General features: G+C 36.9%; 1 protein-coding gene across 1 annotated transcript; it reads left to right on the plus strand.

Annotated features, from left to right (window-relative positions):
- The first annotated feature begins 270 nt into the window (after positions 1-270).
- Positions 271-20,551, plus strand: LOC127979756 (3-hydroxyisobutyrate dehydrogenase, mitochondrial). Its single transcript, XM_052585374.1, has 8 exons — positions 271-434; positions 1,131-1,291; positions 1,410-1,519; positions 4,245-4,366; positions 12,114-12,247; positions 13,237-13,313; positions 18,630-18,786; positions 18,904-20,551. Exons 1-8 carry the CDS (start codon positions 365-367, stop codon positions 19,060-19,062), a joined length of 990 nt encoding a protein of 329 aa, XP_052441334.1. The 5' UTR covers positions 271-364; the 3' UTR covers positions 19,063-20,551.
- Positions 20,552-22,866: the final 2,315 nt, after the last annotated feature.

The raw sequence follows: 22,866 nt of genomic DNA on the forward strand, positions 1-22,866 counted from the left end.
TATTCGGGTAACTTACGTGTAATATTATGTAGAACAACGAATAGATTTTAGCCCAAATCATTCTTTGATTTGGACAACACAGTCATAAGTTCACTTTGAAGCATCTAGCCATTCTTAATCTTGTAAGAAGTACAATCTTAATTCTATTCAAAGAAATCACAGCAGCAACTCTGGGAGAGTAAAATATATAAATAAATAAATCTGGGAGAAACTGCATGATATCTCGATGACGATCTCTATCTAATTTGATGGTACGCAAATCCTTATCAGTGATTGGAGGAATGTTGCTGTCAATCATAGGACCCGCCCCCTGAGTTCCTGACTCTGTCTGTCAACGTGGAGCTGAGGTCAAGAGAAATAAAGCATGGCCACATTGTTTAGAGGGTATCGGAATTTTTATAAAAGAAGCAGTAAACATGTGGAGCTCACTTTGGGTATGTTGTTTCCTCATTAATTATCCATTGACAGACCAAGGTGGTTAAAGCGCCACTAATGTTATTGCAAAGAGCAGTGTGTAAATGTTTTTCTTTTTTTTCATGCGTTTTGTTTGTCAGTCTGTAGAATATGTGATTATGTATAAAGTATGCTTGGACATATGTCAAAGCATATACATGTTTGTACATTGTGCCCAATAAGCAAGTCACTGTTTACTTTTTGAGTTTCAGAAGTGTTGTGCGATGCATCTTGTATTCAGGAGCTCATAGGTTACACTAGTTAAAACAAAAAATCAGATGCAAATGATAAGCTAAATAATAAAATAAAACTGTGTTATCAAATTAAATTCACATCCCAGCCTTCTCACAAAGTTCAGCTTTTGTCACCTCATTTAGTAATTTTATACAAAATAAATGTTTATTTTGTTAATAGCAGAGTTTTCCTCTACACGTCTCTATCTGTAAGGATATTAATGTCTTTATAAGCAATTGGTATTGAGGGTTAAGAAATCTTGCAAAGACTTTTCAATAGTGCTTAATGTGTTATTCCATGTATTTGAAGTTATACTGACATTGATTTTTACAAAATTGCTCCAGTAAGTTTCGGTACACTCTTTGATTATCAGCTTTCCGTGTCTATAGGGAGGATTTTATATTACTGTAACTTATGATTTCTGTCTGTTTGTGGTTTTTCAGTATCCTGTAGATCAATGGCTTCCAAGACCCCAGTGGGTTTTATTGGACTGGGTAACATGGGGACACCTATGGCTAGAAACTTACTGAGGCATGGATATCCTGTCATTGCTACTGATGTCTTCCCAGAGTCTTTCAAGGAGCTTCAGGACTCAGGAGCACAGGTATAAGTATCTGTTTTTCAAACAATGCGCTAAAACAAAATCTATCACTGTCTTTCCCACATCTTTACAGTTTTGTGAAAGAGGCTGTGCAAATAATTGCCCTTGCTTGTCCTCCCAGATCTTGGATTGCCCTGCTGAAGTGGCTGATAAAGCTGACCGCATCATCACCATGCTACCTTCCAGCCCCAACGTCATTGAGGTTTACACAGGACCCAATGGCATACTTAAGTAAGTAGTTTCACATTAAACTTTCAACAGTGTTCAATTCCATTGCTAAAAAGAACATTATTTTGTGTATTTAGTCTAATGCAATGTGTTTATGCAGTTTAAAGTTCAAAAGAGACATTATTTTCCAAATAATGTACATTAATGTTGCTCCTTTATCCCAGCCTTCTAGGGCTGGGCTATATATCTAACGATATGATCATCGAAGGCGATAATGATCGCAATATTGCGTAGCTTGTCATTGATCTACAGCTCTGACTATTAAATGCTGCTCCGTTTGAAAGCAGGTGATGGTGAGTTAGCTGTTATCACGGAACCAGATCTACTGACTAGATGCGCATTATCTTATCATTAGAAATGCATCGATTTTTACAAAGCTCGTCGTTCTGAAAAGTGAGGTGTGCCCTGATTGGCCAGCTATCCAGTGCTTTGTGATTGGCTGAATACCTCAAGCATGTGATGGAAATGTTACGCCCCTCACCATACTGTCATGCCATCTCCCGACACAACAAGACAAAAAAAAAAAAAAAAAGCCATTATAAACTAGGCCTTTGCTCATGGGCGTAGGTTTGGTCTCAGCTTTGGTGGGGACCTTTTTCTATTATAAACACTATTTACCCTCCAGTACACTCACGTTTATTTTGACTGCAAGATTCTAAGTTAAGGTAACTTAAAGGCTAATTGACATTCAGATACTTGCTAACGTAGTATTCTATCTGGGTAATACTCTATCTGGGTAATACTATCACCAGTTAATACTATTTTCCACAGAATATGCATTTGAAAGCCTGGTCAGTCACTACTGCTAGTTTATTTTTGTGGCTAGCTAGTTATTTTGCCTACTTACACTCTGACTCTGCTTTATGAAAAAGCTTCTTATGTCCCCTTTCTTCTTCTTGGGTGGAATATACAAAGAAAAAAAAAAAACGGAATATAAAAATGTTTTTACTCTGGTCTTTGTATGTGGCAGCCCTTGTAACTTACCGTCGGTGTCGTCAACATGCACGCGCGCGCACACACCACCCGCTCCTGCTAGTGCAAGCACAAAAGTAGTCCCGGCCCGCGCGTGTAGCCTGTCAGATACCCCGCCGCCAATCAAATTACGGCGTTTCTTGTACTGTCATCGTCCTGGTCGTTAGAATTGATCCAAATAGCAGTGCAAAGATCCAGATAGCAGTTCAAAGGAGTTTGCTTAATATTGGTGGGGACAAATTTGCGCTGCTATACACTACTCAAAACTCGCAATTGTTTCATCGGCGGCAAATTCTTTAAATATGAAACGTACTTACAGAGTCAGATGTGCCAGACTGTCCTTGCAAATTTGTAACTGCCCTTTTATAGAAAAACACCGGGCATTGTAGGCTACTGGTTAAGGAAACAGTCCTCGTCCTCTGTAAAATGCGCTACACACATCTGAATACTTGGGTTGAACTGTTCTTGAACAGTGTTGAAATACAACTTAACCGCTGATTTATAACCGCTGATTTATACTTGTGTCCTCTTTTGGAAGACCAAACAAAATAGTTTTGCTCTCAGAACCAAACACTCAGCGTCTCCACAACATGGTGGTGGTGGCAACAGCGAGAATAAAAGTTGCACCTTCTATCTTTGCGTGAACATTTGGGTGGTGTTATGCAAATCTTCCCACATTGTGATGTAGACATGTGGGGGCGTGTTAGAATGAGTCGTTTTAGGTAGGTGTAGTTGACTCTTTATAAAGAGTATCTCTTTGGATTTGAAACTTTAGCCTTTGCAACGTTACAGATCTTCTTTATGCACCAAGAGCTTGTAACACTCCAAAGAGAAAGAAAAAACTGAAATCGGATCATATGACCCCTTTAAAAATAGTTCAAGATTAAGGAGTTTCAAATTACTTTATGATTAGAACAAGTCTAGGCTTAATGTAGTTGTTCTTTTAAATCCTCTTTAGTTTCAAGAAATTCTGGTCTGTAGAAAGCATGTAAAATGGAGCACTAAAGTAACATCATATAGTATTGGAGTTTACAGCATTTCAGGCTAGCTTTTTAATGACTGATGCAGATACAGATACCTAGAGGTGCCATATATGCTACAGTTAAAAAGTTTAGGGTCAGTAAAATTTTTAAAATTCAAAATTATTTTTGAATGATTGTATACTTTTATTCAGCAATGACACATTAAATTGATAAAAAAAGTGACATTATTCATCAAAGACTCCCAATAATGTATGTTAAGTATGACTCTATAAAATTGTTTAGCAATAGTGATAATTAGAAGTAATGTTTATTCAGCGCCAAATCAGCATATTCAGATGTTTTCTGAAAACATTTTCATGTGACACTGAAGAGTGGAGTAATGGAAATGCTGAAAATTCAGCTTTGCCAGCACATGAATTAAAATTTAATAAAATGTACAGACCCCAATCTTTTGAATGGTAGTACATTGTGCATTCTTAGTTTTTTTTTTCCAAATGAGATTAAATTAACTAATTTTGCATAATATTTATTGAATATACAGTGTATTTTGGTTATTATTCAGCTATTTTAAATGTTTTATTGTTTACCTGCATGGCATGTTGCCATTAACAAACATCAAAGAAGCATGATCATGCAAATGTGTATAAAACACAGGCCATAGTAACATCTCTAATTTGAATTTCGCAACAGGTTAGGCTCATTTAAATATTCCTGGGCTTTTTGTCATGATGGTATTTAACATTGTTCTGTTTGATTTTGCACGCCTCTTTAAGGAAGGTGAAAAAAGGCACCCTTCTGATTGACTCCAGCACCATCGACCCTGCAGTGTCCAGAGAGATGGCTGCTGCTGCTGAGAAGATGGGAGCAGTGTTCATGGATGCTCCAGTGTCCGGAGGTATGACCCACCTGAAAACAACCTCTAATTACCATCTACGTAATTGTCGCTCAGTTTGATTGACAGGATCTTATTGTTTAAATTTCTTGGAAAGTGCTCAGTGTGGAGATGCAATTACAGTGTTATGTGATGTTTAATAACTGAACTGTGTTTTCACGAAGGCTTTTATTGTGCTCAGTAGGTCACAGATGTGCTGAACGTGTCTCAGATTGTCAGTTTTTATTTGTAATCATTTTAATTTCCTGTACCTATAGAAGCTTGTTCTTATGGCTAATGCTCTATTCATAGATAAGTTAGATATTGCCACACAAACTCGACAAGTTTAAATTCTGCTCTTTTATTATATGTTTAACATGATTTGGTAAATTTAGTTCCTTTTAGTGAATGAATTTAAGTTTTTATTTGTTTACCTTAGTGTCAGAATAGCAGAATAATTTCCTGTAGAGTTAATTGAGGCGAAGAAACCTACAGTTTTCCAGAAACACAAACACACTCCCGTTATATTATGCAGATTCTCTGGGAAGGCTCTGTGACAGGGCCTTTAATGGCCTGAGCCGTTGTGGAGGACAGCGCTGTCAGTAGCTTTCACTTTGATGGAGCCGTAATGTTGGCTCTCCCAGTCCAGGGACTTTCATATAGATAAAAGGCCATAAAGAGCTGAGAAACTGCCCTGGACAAGCACATGTTTAAGATGCACAACTTGTGTGAGTGGGGAAAGGTTTGCTGGATGTATGTTTACTGATTGGCGTCTGTAGTGCAGACAAGATTTTAAAGAGCCTGTGTGTGGACTAGGCTATAAAAAAGTGAATGGGTGGATGTTCTCAAGCCCTTGGAATAGACTTTTGATCTATTCCTTCTCTAACATCTTAGCGGTGAGGAATGTTTTTCTATTTTATTTTTGCAAAAAGTTATTGTTACGAATCCAAGACCAATTCATTTGGGAAAAAAGCCAAAGTCAAGTCAGGTGTAATTTATAGAACAACAAAGGAAAAAAAACACAACACTACACATAGGATGAAGCAGTCGACATTGAATAAATCCAAACACAGTACACGTCCAAAAACAGTACATCATGATATCTACATTAAGAGAGGGTTTATATTTCTCAGTTGTGCGGGGCAACAGATAGTTTTTCATAGCCTCCACATTTTTATCAGGGCTATGAGGAGCATTTATCAGAGCACATTACAAAACACAGCAGCACTAGTACGTAAATAAAGCGTGTGTCCAGAAGGTGGCACTGCAGCCATCATGACGCCATTGTGTCTGTTCCCATCTCCTGTCCTCTCAAAGGTCTCTGTTGTAAAAAAGAGAATTTGCATGTGTGTGTGAGATCATGCTGTATTTTTTTTTAAAGCTGATTTTCTTTTGATATAATTTTATATTCTGGGGTTTGTGTTTCTCTCTCTGTGCGTCACTAAGGTTTGGCACATCAGACTGTGTTTCTCAAATAATACGTATATAAAATGACGAACAAACTCTCTGTCTCTTCTCTCTCTTTTTTTGCTGTCTTTGTCTTTTATTTAATTTCTTTTTTTTTTTTTTGCGTAGATCTGTAATAAACTCAAAGGCACAAACCTCACTGTCTGCTGGTACAGAATTGGACCCACAACAAACCCCCGGCTAACGTCACACGCTCTGAAACGTGGGGTGTGTGGCCATTGCCACGTCTAACAAGTGCTTGGCTAGTTAACAGTAATTACCCACATTCCTCTGCTTTTGCTGAGATTGCGGCCACATTGTCGTTCACTCTCACTTTGCCGCTCACGGTGGGAAAACTTCGGCTTTCTGTGCGAGAGAGAGTTTGTGTCACAGTTTTGTGTGTGGTGGGACTGGCTTAGATCTGGTTTTGTTGGGCTGTGTTGGTGCATTGCTCTCACGGTGTCTTAACCCCAAGTCAGAGTGGTATTTTCTAATGTACGTAACTCATAATGTACATTTTTCTAACGTGGTCACTTGCCATATTTGCTTTAAACAGTTAAACTCTCCTTTGTTTTCCTTGACTTTATTTTAGGCCATTTCTGAATGTGTGAAATGATCTTCTTTCTTCTTTCCTCTCATTTATTATCACTGATCTGAACAGCCTGCATGCAGGAGCCGTCTCGGTGGAACAGCCTTCACCCATCAGGCCCATATGTAGATCTGCGCTAATAAAGAAGAAAATGACAATCTCTGGCTTTCAGATGGTCCTTTCAAAATACATGAAAAGTTTAAAGTGAAATATTTCTGTGTCAAGTCACTCATGCGATCAAACAGGCTTAAAAATTTTTTTTGATTTTATTATTAAATGATTGCTTTAGATCAGTTTTGACTTAAATTTTATTGGGCTTTTTTCATCCATTTTCTTACATTTTTATACTTCACAATGATGTCTCAAACCTAAAAGTTTATTGTAGGTATATCTATTATATCTATTATTTTGTTAATATACTGAAAATTAACATACATATTATGTTCATTTTACAAACTATTATTATTGTGGCATCTACAATAATACAAAGGGCAACCTTTTTTTTATCTATCCTTTATTTTACTTTTAATAACAACCATTTACAACAATGGACAAAATGTTATCTTTTTACACAATAAATCATCAATTATTTGCCAATCCATACAACCAAGAAAACAAACTTATTTTTATAATATAATATAATTATTATTAATATAGGGGCTGCCAAAATGTACTAGTTCTTAATAAATTGCTTTATAATGAATTGGTCATATGCTATGCAACCTTTTTTATATATATATATATATATATATATATATATATATATATATATATATATATATATATATATATATATATATATATATATATATATATATAAATATATAAATGTTTGATACTTTTGGAGGTTAGGTGTTGCCGACTTCACATAAACAAAATATATATAATAACGAATTGGTAAAATATAATATATATAATCCTTTCAAATGTGTTTATAATGGAATAACCTTTTGAACCAAGTTTCAGCATAAACAGCACACCCTTTCCCATCTTTTATTTTTAAATGTGTGAATCTGATAAGAGTTTTAATGAAATCAGTCACGTTGTTAGTTGATAGCATTAACATTTCTCACTCATAACTGTAGCTTGGCTATCCTGATGGGACAGCAGATGCCCCTTCACAATAGAAAATCTGGGTTTTAGATTGACCCGAAACAAGATCACTCATGGAGAAGTGGGACCCCAGATATGTCCTAATGTAGATCAGCTTCCCCTGTGCTGTTTTTGGACTCTGCTAGCACGCTCATTAATATCTCTGCCCTCTGTCGGCCGGAGCAGGAGGGGGAGGAAGAGACTGCCTGATAGATAGGTGAGTGACAGAGGAATTAGCATAACAAGATCCTCGCTGGGAAGGCCAGGGACTGGGAGACATGTGTGAAGGGGGTGGACGATGTCTGTCCTGAACTCCAGATGGAAACAGACCCATAGCAGCTGTCTAGCCCGGACTTTTATAGCACTGTGTGTGTGCGTGTGTGTTTATGATGTTGAGTCTGACCAGGAAAGAATGATCAGATATTATGATATAAAGAGATTTAAAGACTTGTATTGTATTAAATGTATATAAAGTCTGAAGTGTACATGATAGCTGCACTAAGAAGTGAATGAAAACCTGTCTATCATTTTCCGGTGGCATCTGGTATGCACTTATGCCCCCTGTCGAGGAACTGTCATTCAAAACCCCCCTCTCCCACTTTAAACAGTCACTGTGGCTCCCAAAAGTGTTTGTGTGTAAATGTGTGTACCCGTCATCCATAAGATGAGTGTTGTTAAGCAGCTTTTAAGTCCGCAATTATGGATAATTTTAAAATGATGATGATGGTGCTATTTAAGGAATGTGTGCATGTGTTGAAGAGCCGCTAATCAGCATCCTTAGGAGCCAATATACTGATGACTCCTGGCCTGGAGGATCATTGATTCCAGATCGGGGGGGGGGGGGGGGGTGATAATGGCAGTTATTAAAAATCGTACTTCTCTGAATAATGAAGATAATATGTGCATGACTCTCTTGTGACCTTGTGAAGGGTTTGCTTTTGATTGTGTGTGTGTGTGGTGGCTCGTAAACTCTTTTGCCTCTGTGAACCTGTCAGTATTAGGACTGCTGGCGTAAAAACTGTTAATCTGTGAGAAGTTCTCATGTGTATGTGTTTTTATACATGCAGAAAGAAGTGTATTAAGTTTGCTTGGTGTTTTAATTTGTCTGAGAAAATATCTCCTTTTGGTCGTAATTATAGGTTTAGCCACATGAAGCTTGTAAATATGTTTGTTCCTGTTACACTAGTAAGAATGTTCCCACTGCATCAAAAGCCAAAAAAAAAAGTTTCTTAAAGGCACAGTTCATCCAGAAATGAAATCTCTGCCATCATTTTCTCACTCATAGTGTGTGTTGCTTATTTTTCTTCTGTGAAACACAGAAGATAAATGTGAAAAATTTGTCAGTAGGGCTGTATGAATTAATTGAAATATAACCAAAATTGTGACACGTGAAGCGTGGCGCTGTGTTAGTTTACACCATAGACTGTATAAAAACATGGATGTCGTGTGCGTGACATCACCCATAGGTTTCCAAAGACTGTTTTTGAAGCCAAAAGTGGGCAGAGCCAGCCGTCGCCATCTTGGCAGCACATCACCAAGCTTCACTCCCAGATAATCGAAAATGGGCAAAAAGGCAGGAGCTGGTTGTTGAAACCACGCCCACATAGCTTGACGCCCGTGACAACAACGTCAATCACCCTGTCAATCAAATTACCACGCCCTTTATTATGTAGAAATTTAAGACTTAATATGATTTCAACAGATGAGTTTTTGTCTGTAGAGTGTTGTTTTTGACCAACAGTGACTTTTATTGGTCTAAAACATCTTTAAAATATCTTCTTTTATGTTTCACAGAAGAAAGTAAGTCATACGGTCAAAACAAAAGTTTAAGGAGTTTAGGTGGCATGAAGACTATGCATTTACTGGCCTGATTATCCAATACGGACAAATATAGCTTTGATCGTAAACTAAATGAATCATTGACATCCTCTGATATAGTGCCTATTTTATCGAGGTTTACCTAATGTCTTTACAGCAGTGTTTCTGGTATTGGAAACACAATAACGACGCTTCCTAGAATGTTCTTTTAAGATCTCTTTAAGGCCCTGCCAGCGCAGTCGTTTAGAGAGACAATCACTTTCAAATCCCTATTGTCTGTTTGCGATCAATGTTGGTCTTTTTACAGTCAAAAAGAATGTTATTGATCAGCTCAGGAGGATAGCTGACAGATCGCAAAAAAGGACACGTGAGTTTGTGTGTGCGTCTGGTGGGGAGGGCTGAAAAAAGAACTGATTTCGTCATTTGGAGTCTTTATTACTGTCAGCAGTTCTAGAGGCTTGTAGAAAGACGACAAGAGGTTTGCATGGGGTTTTGTTTACACACAGTAAAGGCTTTGAGATCTACGCTCAATGAGTTGGTTTAAGCTCCACCGTCTCGCTTTGCCTGGGAAAAGAGGCTCATATCCACAAATGTAGTTTAATGTAACTTTGCCACTAATGAAACGTTTCGGCGTTTTAAAAAGCGTGTACAGCCTTAAGTGGCTTTTTCTGAGTGTTTAAGATGCTGGAAAGAGAGTTTGTGGTACCTGACACCACAAACAACTGAGTACATCTCCGTCAGAGTTCACGTCCATGTGGGTTTCTTCCTTATATATTTGCTTTTATAGATTTAGACTTTTAATCTAATGTAGATTTGATTTTGTACTTGTTTATTGAGTAGTTTAGCCATCCTGATTTGGGTTTTCAACTACCAATAAGAGCTACAGCTTAACATGCTTAACAATTTTGACCTTTTAAATTTTTGGAGTAGATCTAGATTAGGTTAGATAGGATTAGGCCTAATAATAAGTGTGAGATCATCAGTTTTTTTTTTTATCTCTTATTAAATTATTTTATAAATACACAAATACATCCAAATGTAACCAAAATATATATTTCAGTTGACATTATTAAATTTTTTTCTCAATATTAAAACTAACATTGCCTGAGACAAATACATAGTTTAATTTTCATAGCTCAGAGGACACAAATAATTGGTTGCAGAATTCTGCTGTTGACCAGTTAGAATCAACGTTAGATTTGCTTTGGCCCCATCTGCATTTTCATATTGCTTTTGCATTAACCTTTCATGCATTACTATTAGCATTGTAAATGTGTTAATGTGATGTCTTCATTAAATGTGATAAACCAGTTAAATTTAAAAAGTGTGCAAAAAAAAAAAAATTAACTGTAAATTAATGCTTGTTTATAGATGAACAAAACACACAAGCAAATACACGTTTATTCTTCGAGATGCTATGTAGCGGAAGGTAAATGACAGACGCGCTGAGCTAATGAGATAATTATTGATGACGGAGAAGTACAGCTAAAATCAATACAGGGGAAGTCATAAAGTCTTTTTTCCTTTCTCCCTCACTCTCTTTCTTTATCTCCGTTTCACTCGATCTGTCTTGCATCAGCTCTTTTCTCTTAGTCTTTAATAATTAACTTCAGCATTATTAGCTTCTCAGTATAAACAGCCTATTCATTAGTGTTGACACGCACACAAACAGACCACTCACCTCAAAGCACATGCCTTTTCTCTAGCTCATATTGTATCCAGTGTGTAATATAAATTTGGATAAATTGGATCGTATTTGTGTGTTTATTTATATGCATATTAGGGATTTCATTTGCGGCAGATGAGGTTTTAGTCCTAAAAAAAAAAATCTGGCCAATTTTATTACTTTAATTGCATTCTAATCTGGCAAATCCCCGGACACACATATCTATGTCAGCAGCATTAAAAGCACCCCTCCCATGTAGAACATGGCACGCTTTAACGTGATTGGCCACGCTCGGTCCTCTTAAGGCGTGGCGCTTAATTGAACATGATAAAGTGTAAAGTTAATTACCCCTTAGAGCTGTCACTCATACCCCAGGGGGAGTGTTCACTTAGGGGGAGGAGTGTTGCTTTAGTCACAGCTGTCGTACGCAAGTCTATGTGTTTGTGAGGAGGAGGACAATGGGTCCTTGTCCTCAGAGAGTTGTGAAGGATGATTTGGGCAATCGGCTTTTAAAGGCAAACACTCAAATGTTGTCCCGCTGGTGCCAGACAGCTTATTAATACCCTCCTCTGCTCCAAAACACACACACATTGTTGACTAAATCCTGGCATGCTTAAGGTAAATTAGAAGGTTACTTTATTTATTTTTTTATAATGCTCTTCAGCTGAATAATAAAGGAATGTTTTTTGGATCTTATTTGGATCTTTGAACACGTAATATGCTAGTATTATGTGACCCTGGACCATAAAACCAGTCTTAGGTCACTGTGGTATATTTTATAGCCAAAAAAACATTGTATGGGTCAAAATGATCTATTTTTTGTTTCGTAATATGCATTGCTAAGAATTCATTTGGACAATTTCAAAGGAGATTTTCTCAGTATTCAGTTTTTTTTTTGCACCCTCATATTCCAGAATTTCATGTTTGTATCTCGACCAAATATTGTCCGATCCTATTAAACCATACATCAATGCAAAGCTTAGTTATTCAGCTTTCAGGTGATGTATAAATCTTAATTTCGAAAAATTGACACTTGGAGTCACATGCCATCATTATAATGGTACCTCCGCAGCACTTACAAATATACAGACTGAAAACTGACATTAGTGATTTTGAGTACATTTGCAATGATTTTAAAGTCATGACTGCGTTCTTTTCAGGTGTTGGTGCAGCCAGTCTGGCTAAACTCACCTTCATGGTGGGTGGAGTCGAGGAGGAATTTAATGCTGCCCAGGAGCTATTCACCTCTATGGGAGCAAATGTAGTGTACTGCGGCCAAGTGGGAAGTGGACAGGTAAATACACACACACATGAATGTCCTTTAGCCTGTAATCAATCAAAAACTGTAGTAAAGAGATGGTGCCATTATTGGTGCCATTAAGTCCCCTTTCACACAGAGATTCTAGAAAAAGTGAAAGAAGAAAGTGAAAGTGAAAGTGAAGTGACATTCAGCCAAGTATGGTGACCCACACTCAGAATTTGTGCTCTGCATTTAACCCATCCGAAATGCACACACACAGAGCAGTGAACACACACACACACACTGTGAGCACACACCCGGAGCAGTGGGCAGCCATTTATGCTGCGGCGCCCGGGGAGCAGTTGGGGGTTCGATGCCTTGCTCAAGGGCACCTAAGTCGTGGTATTGAAGGTGGAGAGAGAACTGTACATGCACTCCCCCCACCCACAATTCCGTCCGGCCCGAGACTAGAACCCACAACCCTTCGATTGGGAGTCCAACCCTCTAACCATTAGGCCACGACTTCCCTAAAAAGAAATCATAATTTGTCCCAGGATCATTTGAGATTGGTTTATTCACACTGACAGTGATTTTCTGTAATCTGTTTGTGTTTTCATACTCATCCAATAAAGATTGGTTAGGGCTAGAAGAGAGACAGCTAAGGCTACCACAGCTTATTGGGTATGCGCACATCAGTACTGCGTAATTTTTGACACGCTGAGCAACAATAGTTACTGGATTTGCATTATTGTACTCTATCTGGAGTCAAGTGTCTGAAGTGCTTTTGACACGAGTAAGTGACAGCAAGTGTCTTTGACGTGTAAATGTAATGTGTTGATGTGATCATCTGTTATGTCCAAGTATCTGTAGCTTCGTTACCATAAATTCTCATTTTTATGTATGTTATTCATTATATGACCTATTTAAGTAATACACTAAACACTATGTGGTGCGTAACAAATTCCTTATGTACTGTCGATAAAAGGTTACTACAAAATCTTACTTCTGTGGCTGAACTAATGTTTTGTAATTTTCTCTTTCAGGCAGCGAAAATCTGCAACAACATGCTGTTAGCAATTGGCATGATTGGCACAGCAGAGACCATGAACCTTGGAATTAGGTGAAGATATGTATGTGTGTGTGTGTGTGTGTGTGTATGTGTGTGTGTGTGTGTGTGTGTGTGTGTGTGTGTGAATGAGGCTGTTCTCTAGCCCCAAAAATTTGAAAAAAAAAAGGCATTAAAAAGTAGTTCATATGTAGCCTGCTCTACTTTTAAACTGCCACATGATTGCTTTGTATAAGAAAGACTGAAATGTAAAGGGGTCATGCCATGACTTGTTTATTATTTAAATAGGAAAAAAAGTCAAATAAGGTTCACTCCACTTACATTAGGACATATATTCAGAAAAATAATTTTAGTTTTATTTTGACCTTCTTTCTGAAAAGCTTTGTTTAGGCTTTAACTGCTTTCTGCTATGGCTTTCAAATCTCATTTCATTTTTTCAGCTCATTAACTGTGCAACATTTGACAAAAGTGATGATACACTATTGTGTGTGTTGTAACTGATCATCATTGGGGTTTTTTTAAGATAAAAGGAGTTCATATTTCATTGTGTTTAAAAATGTGTAGGCAATATCTTCTCTCTTCTTCTTATTACTTATTTTAGATATTTTTTTTAAAGAGAGAATAGGGAAAATTATATTAGAGTATATTGCTTGTCAGTGTTGCTTGCAAATACATCTTAATAGGTTGGATTCAACAGATCAACATATTCTTTGAGATATGCATTAATATTTGCTTGAATGCAGTCTCAAAATCTAGTGCGCATGAAGCGATGGCATCCCTCTTCTCTGGGATATAAGGAGCGTGTAGGCATCTGCACACTCATATGCACTTATACAGACTCATTTAGATGCCTTGGGTTCCTGGCTGTCATAAATCTCCCATGCTGCACTGCAGCCTGTCCTCTCATGCAGCAAACTGCACATAGAAAATGTTAAGAGGATGAGTGTTTGACTTATTTGAAGATATTATGATTTTCTCTTTCAACTGGAAAGCAAATTGGTGCTAGGGAGAAATAATTGATCTCTCACGATGGAGAATTATCAGCAGGTTTTCCACCTTTTCTCAAGTATCTTTTGTTCTTTCAGTTCTCACTTTAATTTTTACAACTTTCTTTGAATTTGGTACAGAATTGGCCCTAAAATGTAAAGCAAAAATCTATGTATATATGACATGTATTTATAAGGATATACATAGATGTGTGTGTACTTTTATTCTTCATTAATTAAGCTCATGGATCTTACAAGTTTTCCTGTCCTGTTGCCAAAATTGAGAACATCTACATTCTGAACATATTCTATTGAAATCAATTTCACAAACATCTAAAATAGTCATAGTTTGATCATTTATTTAGCAGTAACTCAATAATTTTGCAATAACTCTGACAAGCTTGTTTGCCATTAACACTACAAATTCTTAATGATTGCCCTGATGGTGGAAATAGGGATTTTCACTGCTCTAGCTCTTTTCATAAAGTCATTTTCTATTTTTTTATCTTTTGCTGCACATCAGAAATATATTCTTTGTTTTTTTCTCATTATGATAGATGATTAAGGGAATTTGGTCTTTGTTTTCCCCCCTATTTATATTCCTGTGAAACCCGAAGCCATGGCTGGATAATTTCATATTCATAATCACTTCGGTGTGCTCAAAATTGTAAATATGAATGGGAACTTACTTCACAAATATTTTACTCATAAGAATTTCTAGGGGTACCAATAATTGTGTCAAATGAAAGCTTAGATTTTAGTGAATTAAATAAAATAATAATAAAAGACCAAAAGGATTAATAATGCAGGTTTATTTTCACAGCCTACTTTGATCATATTTACCATGGGTACCAACAATTCTGACCACATGTGTGTATATTCATTCATTCATTCATTTATTTATTAGTGCTGTCAAAAGATTAATCGCATCCAAAATAAATGTTTTTGGTTACATAGTATATGTGTATTGTACCGTGTATATTTATTAAGTATATATAAATATACACACACTTATGTATATATTTGAGAAAAATGTTACATTTATATATTAAATATATTTATATATAATTAAAATTTTATGAATTTAAATATATACATATAGATACATGTAAATATTTAAAAAATATATGTTGTTTGAGTGTGTATTTTATATGTATATATACACAGTACACATTTTATGTAAACAAAAATCTTTATTTTGGATGCGATTATCTCTCTCTCTCTCTCTCTCTCTCTCTCTCTCTCTCTCTCTCTCTCTCTCTCTCTCTCTCTCTCTCTCTCTCTCTCTCTCTCTCTCTCTCTCTCTCTATATATATATATATATATATATATATATATATATATATATATATATATATATATATATATATATATATATATCTATATAGTGTATTTTTTTTTTATATATATATAATTAGATTATTTACTTTTCCTCCCAAGTAGATATAATTAGTTAATAACTGAATAAGGTTTACGGCAATAAATTCAATACTGAGTTGCGATTATGTGGAGAAATTAAGAAATCTGTTTTATAAGAGTAATGGGACACCAAGTTGTACTCTCCTTTTAGAAAAAGGCCCTTTTATTATTTTCTCACAACGAGTGCTGGGTATCTCTGGTCATGCATGATATTTCACTTGGAGAAAAAGTGTCCCCAATAGACAGTTATCTCCCCTCTCACACTTTCTCTCTCTCTCTCTTTCTCTCTTCCTCTCTCCATCTATCTTGACTTATGCATGCATATGCTGCTGTCTTCTCTTTTACACCAGCAGGTACAACCGAGGTTGAGCCTGTTTTTTAAATGTATATATATTGTTGCAACATACACACGATTGAGAAGCTTTGAAACTTCATTTATCACACAAGCACCCTCACACACACAGCCTGTGTACAGATGTTTAAAAAGATAATTGAGATTTGGTAATAAACTCGTTTGTTGCCTCTTAAAGACATTAATAAAATTGTGGCCTGTGTGTGTTTGCTTATAAGACTATGTGTTTATAATCTTGAGAGCACCAGGGTTTGATGAAGATGAAATGAGAGCAAGAAGCATAGTGTTTAAACATAAGTCTTTAACAAAATGGGCCCCCGTTCTAAATTCAGTGATCAAACATCAGACGCCTCAAGTTTATTTCCTCCTTTCCTTTTTCTTTTACTATAATTCACTCATCCTGTTTAACTAGACTCTCACATCTGTTTTCCTTGCCCTCGCTGCTGTGGTATTAACCTGCACACACTTCACACTCGATTTCATCAGCCAAATCTTCACAAGTGTCCTTTGAAAGGGTCTCTTTCATGTAAATTGGATGTGTAAATGGTTTGGATAATATCCATAGGAGTAGAATGAGGGCTATACAAAATAAGGTTTAGCCTCCCCTACACGCACACACACTCGTTTCTTGTGCCGAGAGAGTGATTTGTGTTGTAGCAGAGAAGCCAGGTTGCAGTTGAGGCAGTAACCTTTTCAGTCACTGACCCAGAACGTGAGTGTGTGAGTGTGAGCTGGGGGAAGGAGGGGACGATGTTGAACATATGTCACCGGTTGTCCCCAAGAGACCAAGAGACACAGACATAAAGGGGGAAAGTGAGGGAGCGAGAGAGAACGGGAGATTGATATGGGGTCAGTCAGTGGGCTGTTTACAGACATTAAACCCTCCAGAAACAACTGTCAAATGACAGCGCCGCTCACAAACACACACACACACACACATTATTGAGATTACATTTTCCAAAACAGTCTGTAGAAACAGACACTGTGGGATGGACGGATGGAATAATAGAAAGGGGAAAGAAATAGACTTTTTATGCACATCTGTGTGTCCTTGTCTCCTAATTATTGCATAGACTTATAAAAGTGTTTGTGCGTGTGAGTGTATATGAAGGCGCGGCCCCCTGAATGAGAGACAGGTGGAGTTACTGTATAACTGCTCTTAAACACTCATCATAGTTTAATAGACATAAGAAAGCTAAAAAGTGCACTTTACTGTCTCACCACCGCTGCCGCTCCGGCGTGAGTGCGCACGCACACGCGTGTGTCGAGGCGCTCTTGATGTGGTCATATTTATGTTCTTGTTAAAGCAAGAGACTGCAGCTCTTAGCCCAGTTACACATCATCCTCAGATTTCCCTCTTTCCCCCTCTTCTCTTCATCTTCTTTTTGTTTCAAAATGGCTTTTTGTCCACTACCACCTAATTTTCTTTTGTCTCAGCAAATAGTGCTATTTAACGTTTTTTTTTTATTATTAGTGGTGTTTGTGTCAATAATGTGACTCTATTTTGTTCTACCTATTGATTTATTCTAATAAACAAGAAAAAGTGTAATTTTAAGTGTCAGTTTAGTTTCTAACCTTTTTTTACATTTATACTCTCCTGATTAAAATAGTTTGACCACATTTCTGATTATTTAGTAGAAAAAACTGAACAAAACTATTATTATTTGAAAAGGTCTTGTGTTTTCAGATAGACCTTTTTTTGTCATAAGCCAAATCTAGTTCAGATTCAAAAATGCCATGTGTAGTGACCCCCCATATATTTAATCTAATTATATAATATAATAAATATTACTAATTAAGTAAAATTCATATATTCAATATAAAGTGGGACCCAAAAGTGTTTTATAATGTATTCAAAAATGATCACTTATATTTAATATATTACTTTTTTTTCCAAAGTGTAAGGAAAGTATGCTGTTATCTTTTACATGATGGCTTTACAATATTACATGTGTAGTGATAGTTGTAGTGATTAGATTAAACCTTTTTTTTTATTATATCATATATTATAAGTTTTTAAAAAGCATATGAAAATTACATGAATAGTTTTTTTCCTACAATATGAAATTCATACTATTTTTTTCACAATTTTATTAATGGCTTTTAGAGGCAACAAATATCATAGTTTAAGGTGAGCTCTTTTAACTAAAAACTAAACAAGCAGCTAACTAGGCTCCAGCAACCATACACCGTGGCAGCTGCTTTCTTCAGAAAATGTCACAATCTTTCTGTCGTGTTTGCTGTCTTGTCAATTTTGTTCCTTTTATACTGTGTTATTTGGGTGCACATTCATCTGTAAAGCAGCAAGGCCCATTTCACTCAGATCTACTTTAAATGCAGGACTGAAATCACCCTGGTTTCTCTTATGGGGGACAGATTGGTGGGGGCGAGTTAATAAGACAGCTGCTTGTGTCAGAGTTTTATTACCCCTGCATTTGTGTGGGGGACAACAAGCGGGAGAGTGGAAAATGATGAACTGCAGCTCCTGTTAAATATCAATACTGTATTATCCAGGCCTGCTTTCCACTTAGGGATGATCTGGTCATGAGCCTAAAGGTCAGCGCTCTGTCTGACCTCTGTCCTTTGACCTGTCTCTCTCTCTCTCTTGATCAGACTGGGTTTAGATCCAAAGCTGCTGGCGAAGATTCTGAACACGAGTTCAGGACGATGTTGGTCCAGTGACAAGTATAACCCCGTCCCAGGTGTCATGGAAGGAGTGCCCTCAGCTAATAACTACCAGGGAGGCTTTGGCACAAAGCTAATGGCTAAAGCAAGTCGAAGCATTCTTCTTTTTTCTTTTGATCACATTTATTTATTAATTGACAGACTAAATGATTTTAACTGTAAAAAACTGTAAAAAATAAAATAAAACATGTTATGTTCTCAGGATCTTGGTTTTGCTCAGGATACGGCGACCAGTGCCCAGACCCCAATTCCTCTTGGTTCTTTGGCACACCAGATCTACCGTGCGATGTGTGCTCATGGCTACTCTAACAAAGACTTTTCCTCCGTCTTCCAGTTTTTACGAGAGGAGGGGGTGCAGTAGGTCCAATGGAAGTGACTTGCTGGTTTATTATTGATATGCATGAGTGTATATTTTCAGAGGGATGTTACAGGTATGTTGAAGCTAACAAGTGTAACATTGAGAGTCCGATGCCTCTCTTAGGTTGTTGCCAGGTTTAGCCGTTTATAATTATGACCGGATCAAACTGTTACTCAAGCATTCTTACTTCACACATGTGCCTGCAAATGTTTACAGTCATTCTTTTCCACTTTGAGCCAGTTCTGAGCCAATATTGATTTTATGTCCTGATTAGACACTGTTAGAAATGTTTATGGATCCATATGACATACCTCATCTGTTTCAGTTGTGCTTAAACTGAATCGAAACTGTGAACATTTTACAAAGAAGTAGTAGGTCCCTTGTTTTTGTGGAATAGTTACATTAAAAGAATAGTTCACCTAGAAAAAAAAAATGCTGAAAATGTACTATTCCTCAGGCCATCCAAGATGCAGATGAGTTTGTTTTTTCATAGGAACAGATTTGGAGAAATTTAGCTTTACATAACTTGCTCACCAGTGGATATTCTGCAGTGAATGGGTGCCGTCAGAATGAGAGTCCAAACACTTGATTAAAAACATCAAAGTAATCCACACAACTTCCATAACAGTCCATCAATTAATATCACGTGAAGTGAAAAGCTGTGTTTCAAACAAATCCATTAAGAAACAAATACTGACTCTAGAGAAATATGCCCAGATCAAACACGGTTTACAAAGACAGTTCTAAACGAGTATATTGATGGATTTTGATGCAAAAGGACAACACAGGATTGACTTTTCCACTGAAGGAAGCATTATTATGGATTATGGACTTGTATTTTGGTTTGGAGCAACAGTTTAAAAACTCGATGGATTTATTTAAACAATGTATACACAGCTTTTCGCTTCACAATTTAATAACTGATCGGCTGGAGTCGTGTGGATTATTTGTGGTTTATTGCGGTGTTTTTAGAAGCTGTTTGGACTCTGAGCAAGTGATGTAATGCTACATTTTTCCAAATCTGTTGCAATAAAAAAAAAAAAAAAAAAAAAAAAACTAATCTCCATCTTGGATAGCCTTAGTGTAAATTTCCAGCAAATTTTATTTTTGGGTGAACTATTCCATTAAAACTGACCTCTGTTTTACACCAAATAGTTTATACACTGACATCTCAGTCTTTTTAAGTGTTTTTTTTTTTTTTATTATGACCACAATTTTTCTGATTATCCTTTTCTTTTCCACTAAACAAAAGTCGTCCTGGTGTGTATGTACATAACGTATATTTGTAATGGTGCTGTATTGAGAATGAGCAGTGTTACTTGTCTCTACTTTATAGAGGTCCTGTTGAGACTCACACTAAGACGAGACTGACGCCATCTGTGTGCTAGACACACACACTCGCCCATGGCTCAAGAATCATGGTGTGTCTTCTATACAAAAATGTTCTTGTTTATATTATGTCCTCAATAAAAAAAGTTAATTGAGTTATAAACTGTCATCTTTTTAAAGGGAAAGTATATAATATATGCATCGCCAATCAAATTTGAAACATCTCTTTTTGGTCTGAAAAAGATAGTCCCGCCCATTCGTAGGATTGGTCGGGATGCTCAAACAGAAAGATCAAAGTTTTGATAGCTGCAGTATTTATAGGTTGTCTTTCAGGGAAATCGGCCTATAAATGGCTTTTTTATATTTGGTACTTGATGTAATGCTATATATAACTTTTTTTCAATTCGTATGAACGTTTAATAAAGCGGCGTTTGCGTTTGATGTCTGTTTAACTGAAGGGCTGGTGTGTTTGGGCTGGGTTAGGTCAGGACAAGGGACTTGATAACAACACCTTCAGCAAGGGTTAGCATACATTAGCTATAACAAGAAAATCACATTTACAGGCGTACATGTAAGAAACACAACTACATACATGATGTTTGCTAAAGGAGAAGTAGGGTTGTAGTGATGTTTTAATGCTGAAGTGAATTAGTCCCTCTCACTTCCTGTCCTGATGTCGGTCCTCCGGTGTCTGCGGTCTGCCTGACTTTTTCCATTGTTCTGTCCACATGCTCACACGCACTCATGCCCTACAAATGATGCCCTTATTTCCATCATCACAATCAGAAAGCCAACTAAACAAGGCATCACCCGTGGGCTCTTTTCTTTAATGGTGTTTTCGGTCTTTCGTTCGTGTGTTTTTATTATTCCGGCGGTGCTGTTTGTGTCTGTAGACAGCCTCAGACAGGCCAACCCAGTCTGAACTAGCGCAGAGGTCGTTAAAACCGCTCTTATCCTCAACTTTTAATTGTAGGACTTAATTTTATGACCAATGCTCGTGATGTGCAGTTATGTGGCTGTAGCCTCAGACAGTCCTACACACTATAAGTGCACTAATTGTTTAACTGGGACTGCCGGTTGTTAACTGGGAGCTTAAAGACTGTAGCACGTTTTAAACTGAAAATACAGGCGTTAGAGCTAATATAGATGGTGAGTTTTAGTGAATATTAATGCTCTAATATATGTTTTAAAAAGATGATTTATTGATTTAGTTTACATAGAGTTATAAGGGGCAATAGATGTCTGGTTTGCATGATCTTATAGATCACAGAGATCATAGTCCTCCACACCATATTTCTTTGAACTTATCAGTAATGTGCAAACATCTAGTCCATGCTGTTGAGACGTTCTGTACAAATTAATATGTAATTTAACTACCAATTCAAAGTTTGGGGTTGGTAAGTCTCACCCACCAATGATACAATAAAACCTGTAATATTGTGAAATATTATTACAATTTAAAATAACTTTTTTTTCTTATTTTAGTATATTTTTAAATGGAATTTATTCCGGTGATTGCCTTAAGCTGAATTCTCAGCAGTTATTACTCCAGTCTTCAGTGTCACGTGATCCTTCAGAAATCATACTTATACGCCGATTTGCTGCCCAAGAAACATTTCTTATTATTTTAAATGTTAAAGTAAAACTGATACATTTTTCCTCAGGATTCTTAAATAAGAACTTTCTTTCAGACACAAATTGTTGACCCCAAACTTTCAAAAGGTAGTTGGTTTTATTTAGTCATAAAAACATTAACTACACTCATCAGGAATCCTCTGATCGTTTCAGACAGAACCATCTATCTTGCATTTATCACTTGATGTTTTATTTATATAAACCAAACTGGGAATGAGACCTCTGGGAAGCAGCAGCAGTCGTACGGACGTGCCATGAATGGATGTCATTAGCCGCCCAGACGATGTGCTGTCCAGTCTGACCTCGGTGAAAGTCTACAACTTTTGAGCGGCAGCCATGTTGAGTGTGATTCATATTTGGGTTTTAATTTGTCCTCCTTTAAAAGGGGAACGCTGGGTGCTGCGGTTTTCTCATTAACAGGACATGAAAGGAGCTGTAAAGAGAGCAGTGGTGAAACTGGCCCACACTGACGTCTGTGCGTTCACACACATGGACAAACAGACTCTTTAGACGGGCCTGGTCTCACATCCACTGCAGAGGTCATAACTATCTTAAGCATCTCAACCCACCCAAGATGTCATCCACTCATTTTAGACATGCAAACATAAAATATCTACTGATATAAACTACTGTTTGGGGTCAGTAGAATTTCTTTTTTTTTTTTTTTTAAAGAATTTTGTTTGTTTTTTTCAACAAGGATGTGTCATGCCCCTGGACCTCTGTGTTCCTGTTTTGTTGTGTTTTCTCCCCATGTGCTCCCCTGACCCAGTTTCTTCCTCTATTTTTATTGTCATTCCTTTCACCTGTGTTCCTTTATTATCCTCATTAGTCTCTCACCTGCTC

The sequence above is a fragment of the Carassius gibelio genome, chromosome B19 (genome assembly GCF_023724105.1).
Source record: "Carassius gibelio isolate Cgi1373 ecotype wild population from Czech Republic chromosome B19, carGib1.2-hapl.c, whole genome shotgun sequence".
In the NCBI taxonomy this organism is placed as follows: domain Eukaryota; kingdom Metazoa; phylum Chordata; class Actinopteri; order Cypriniformes; family Cyprinidae; genus Carassius; species Carassius gibelio.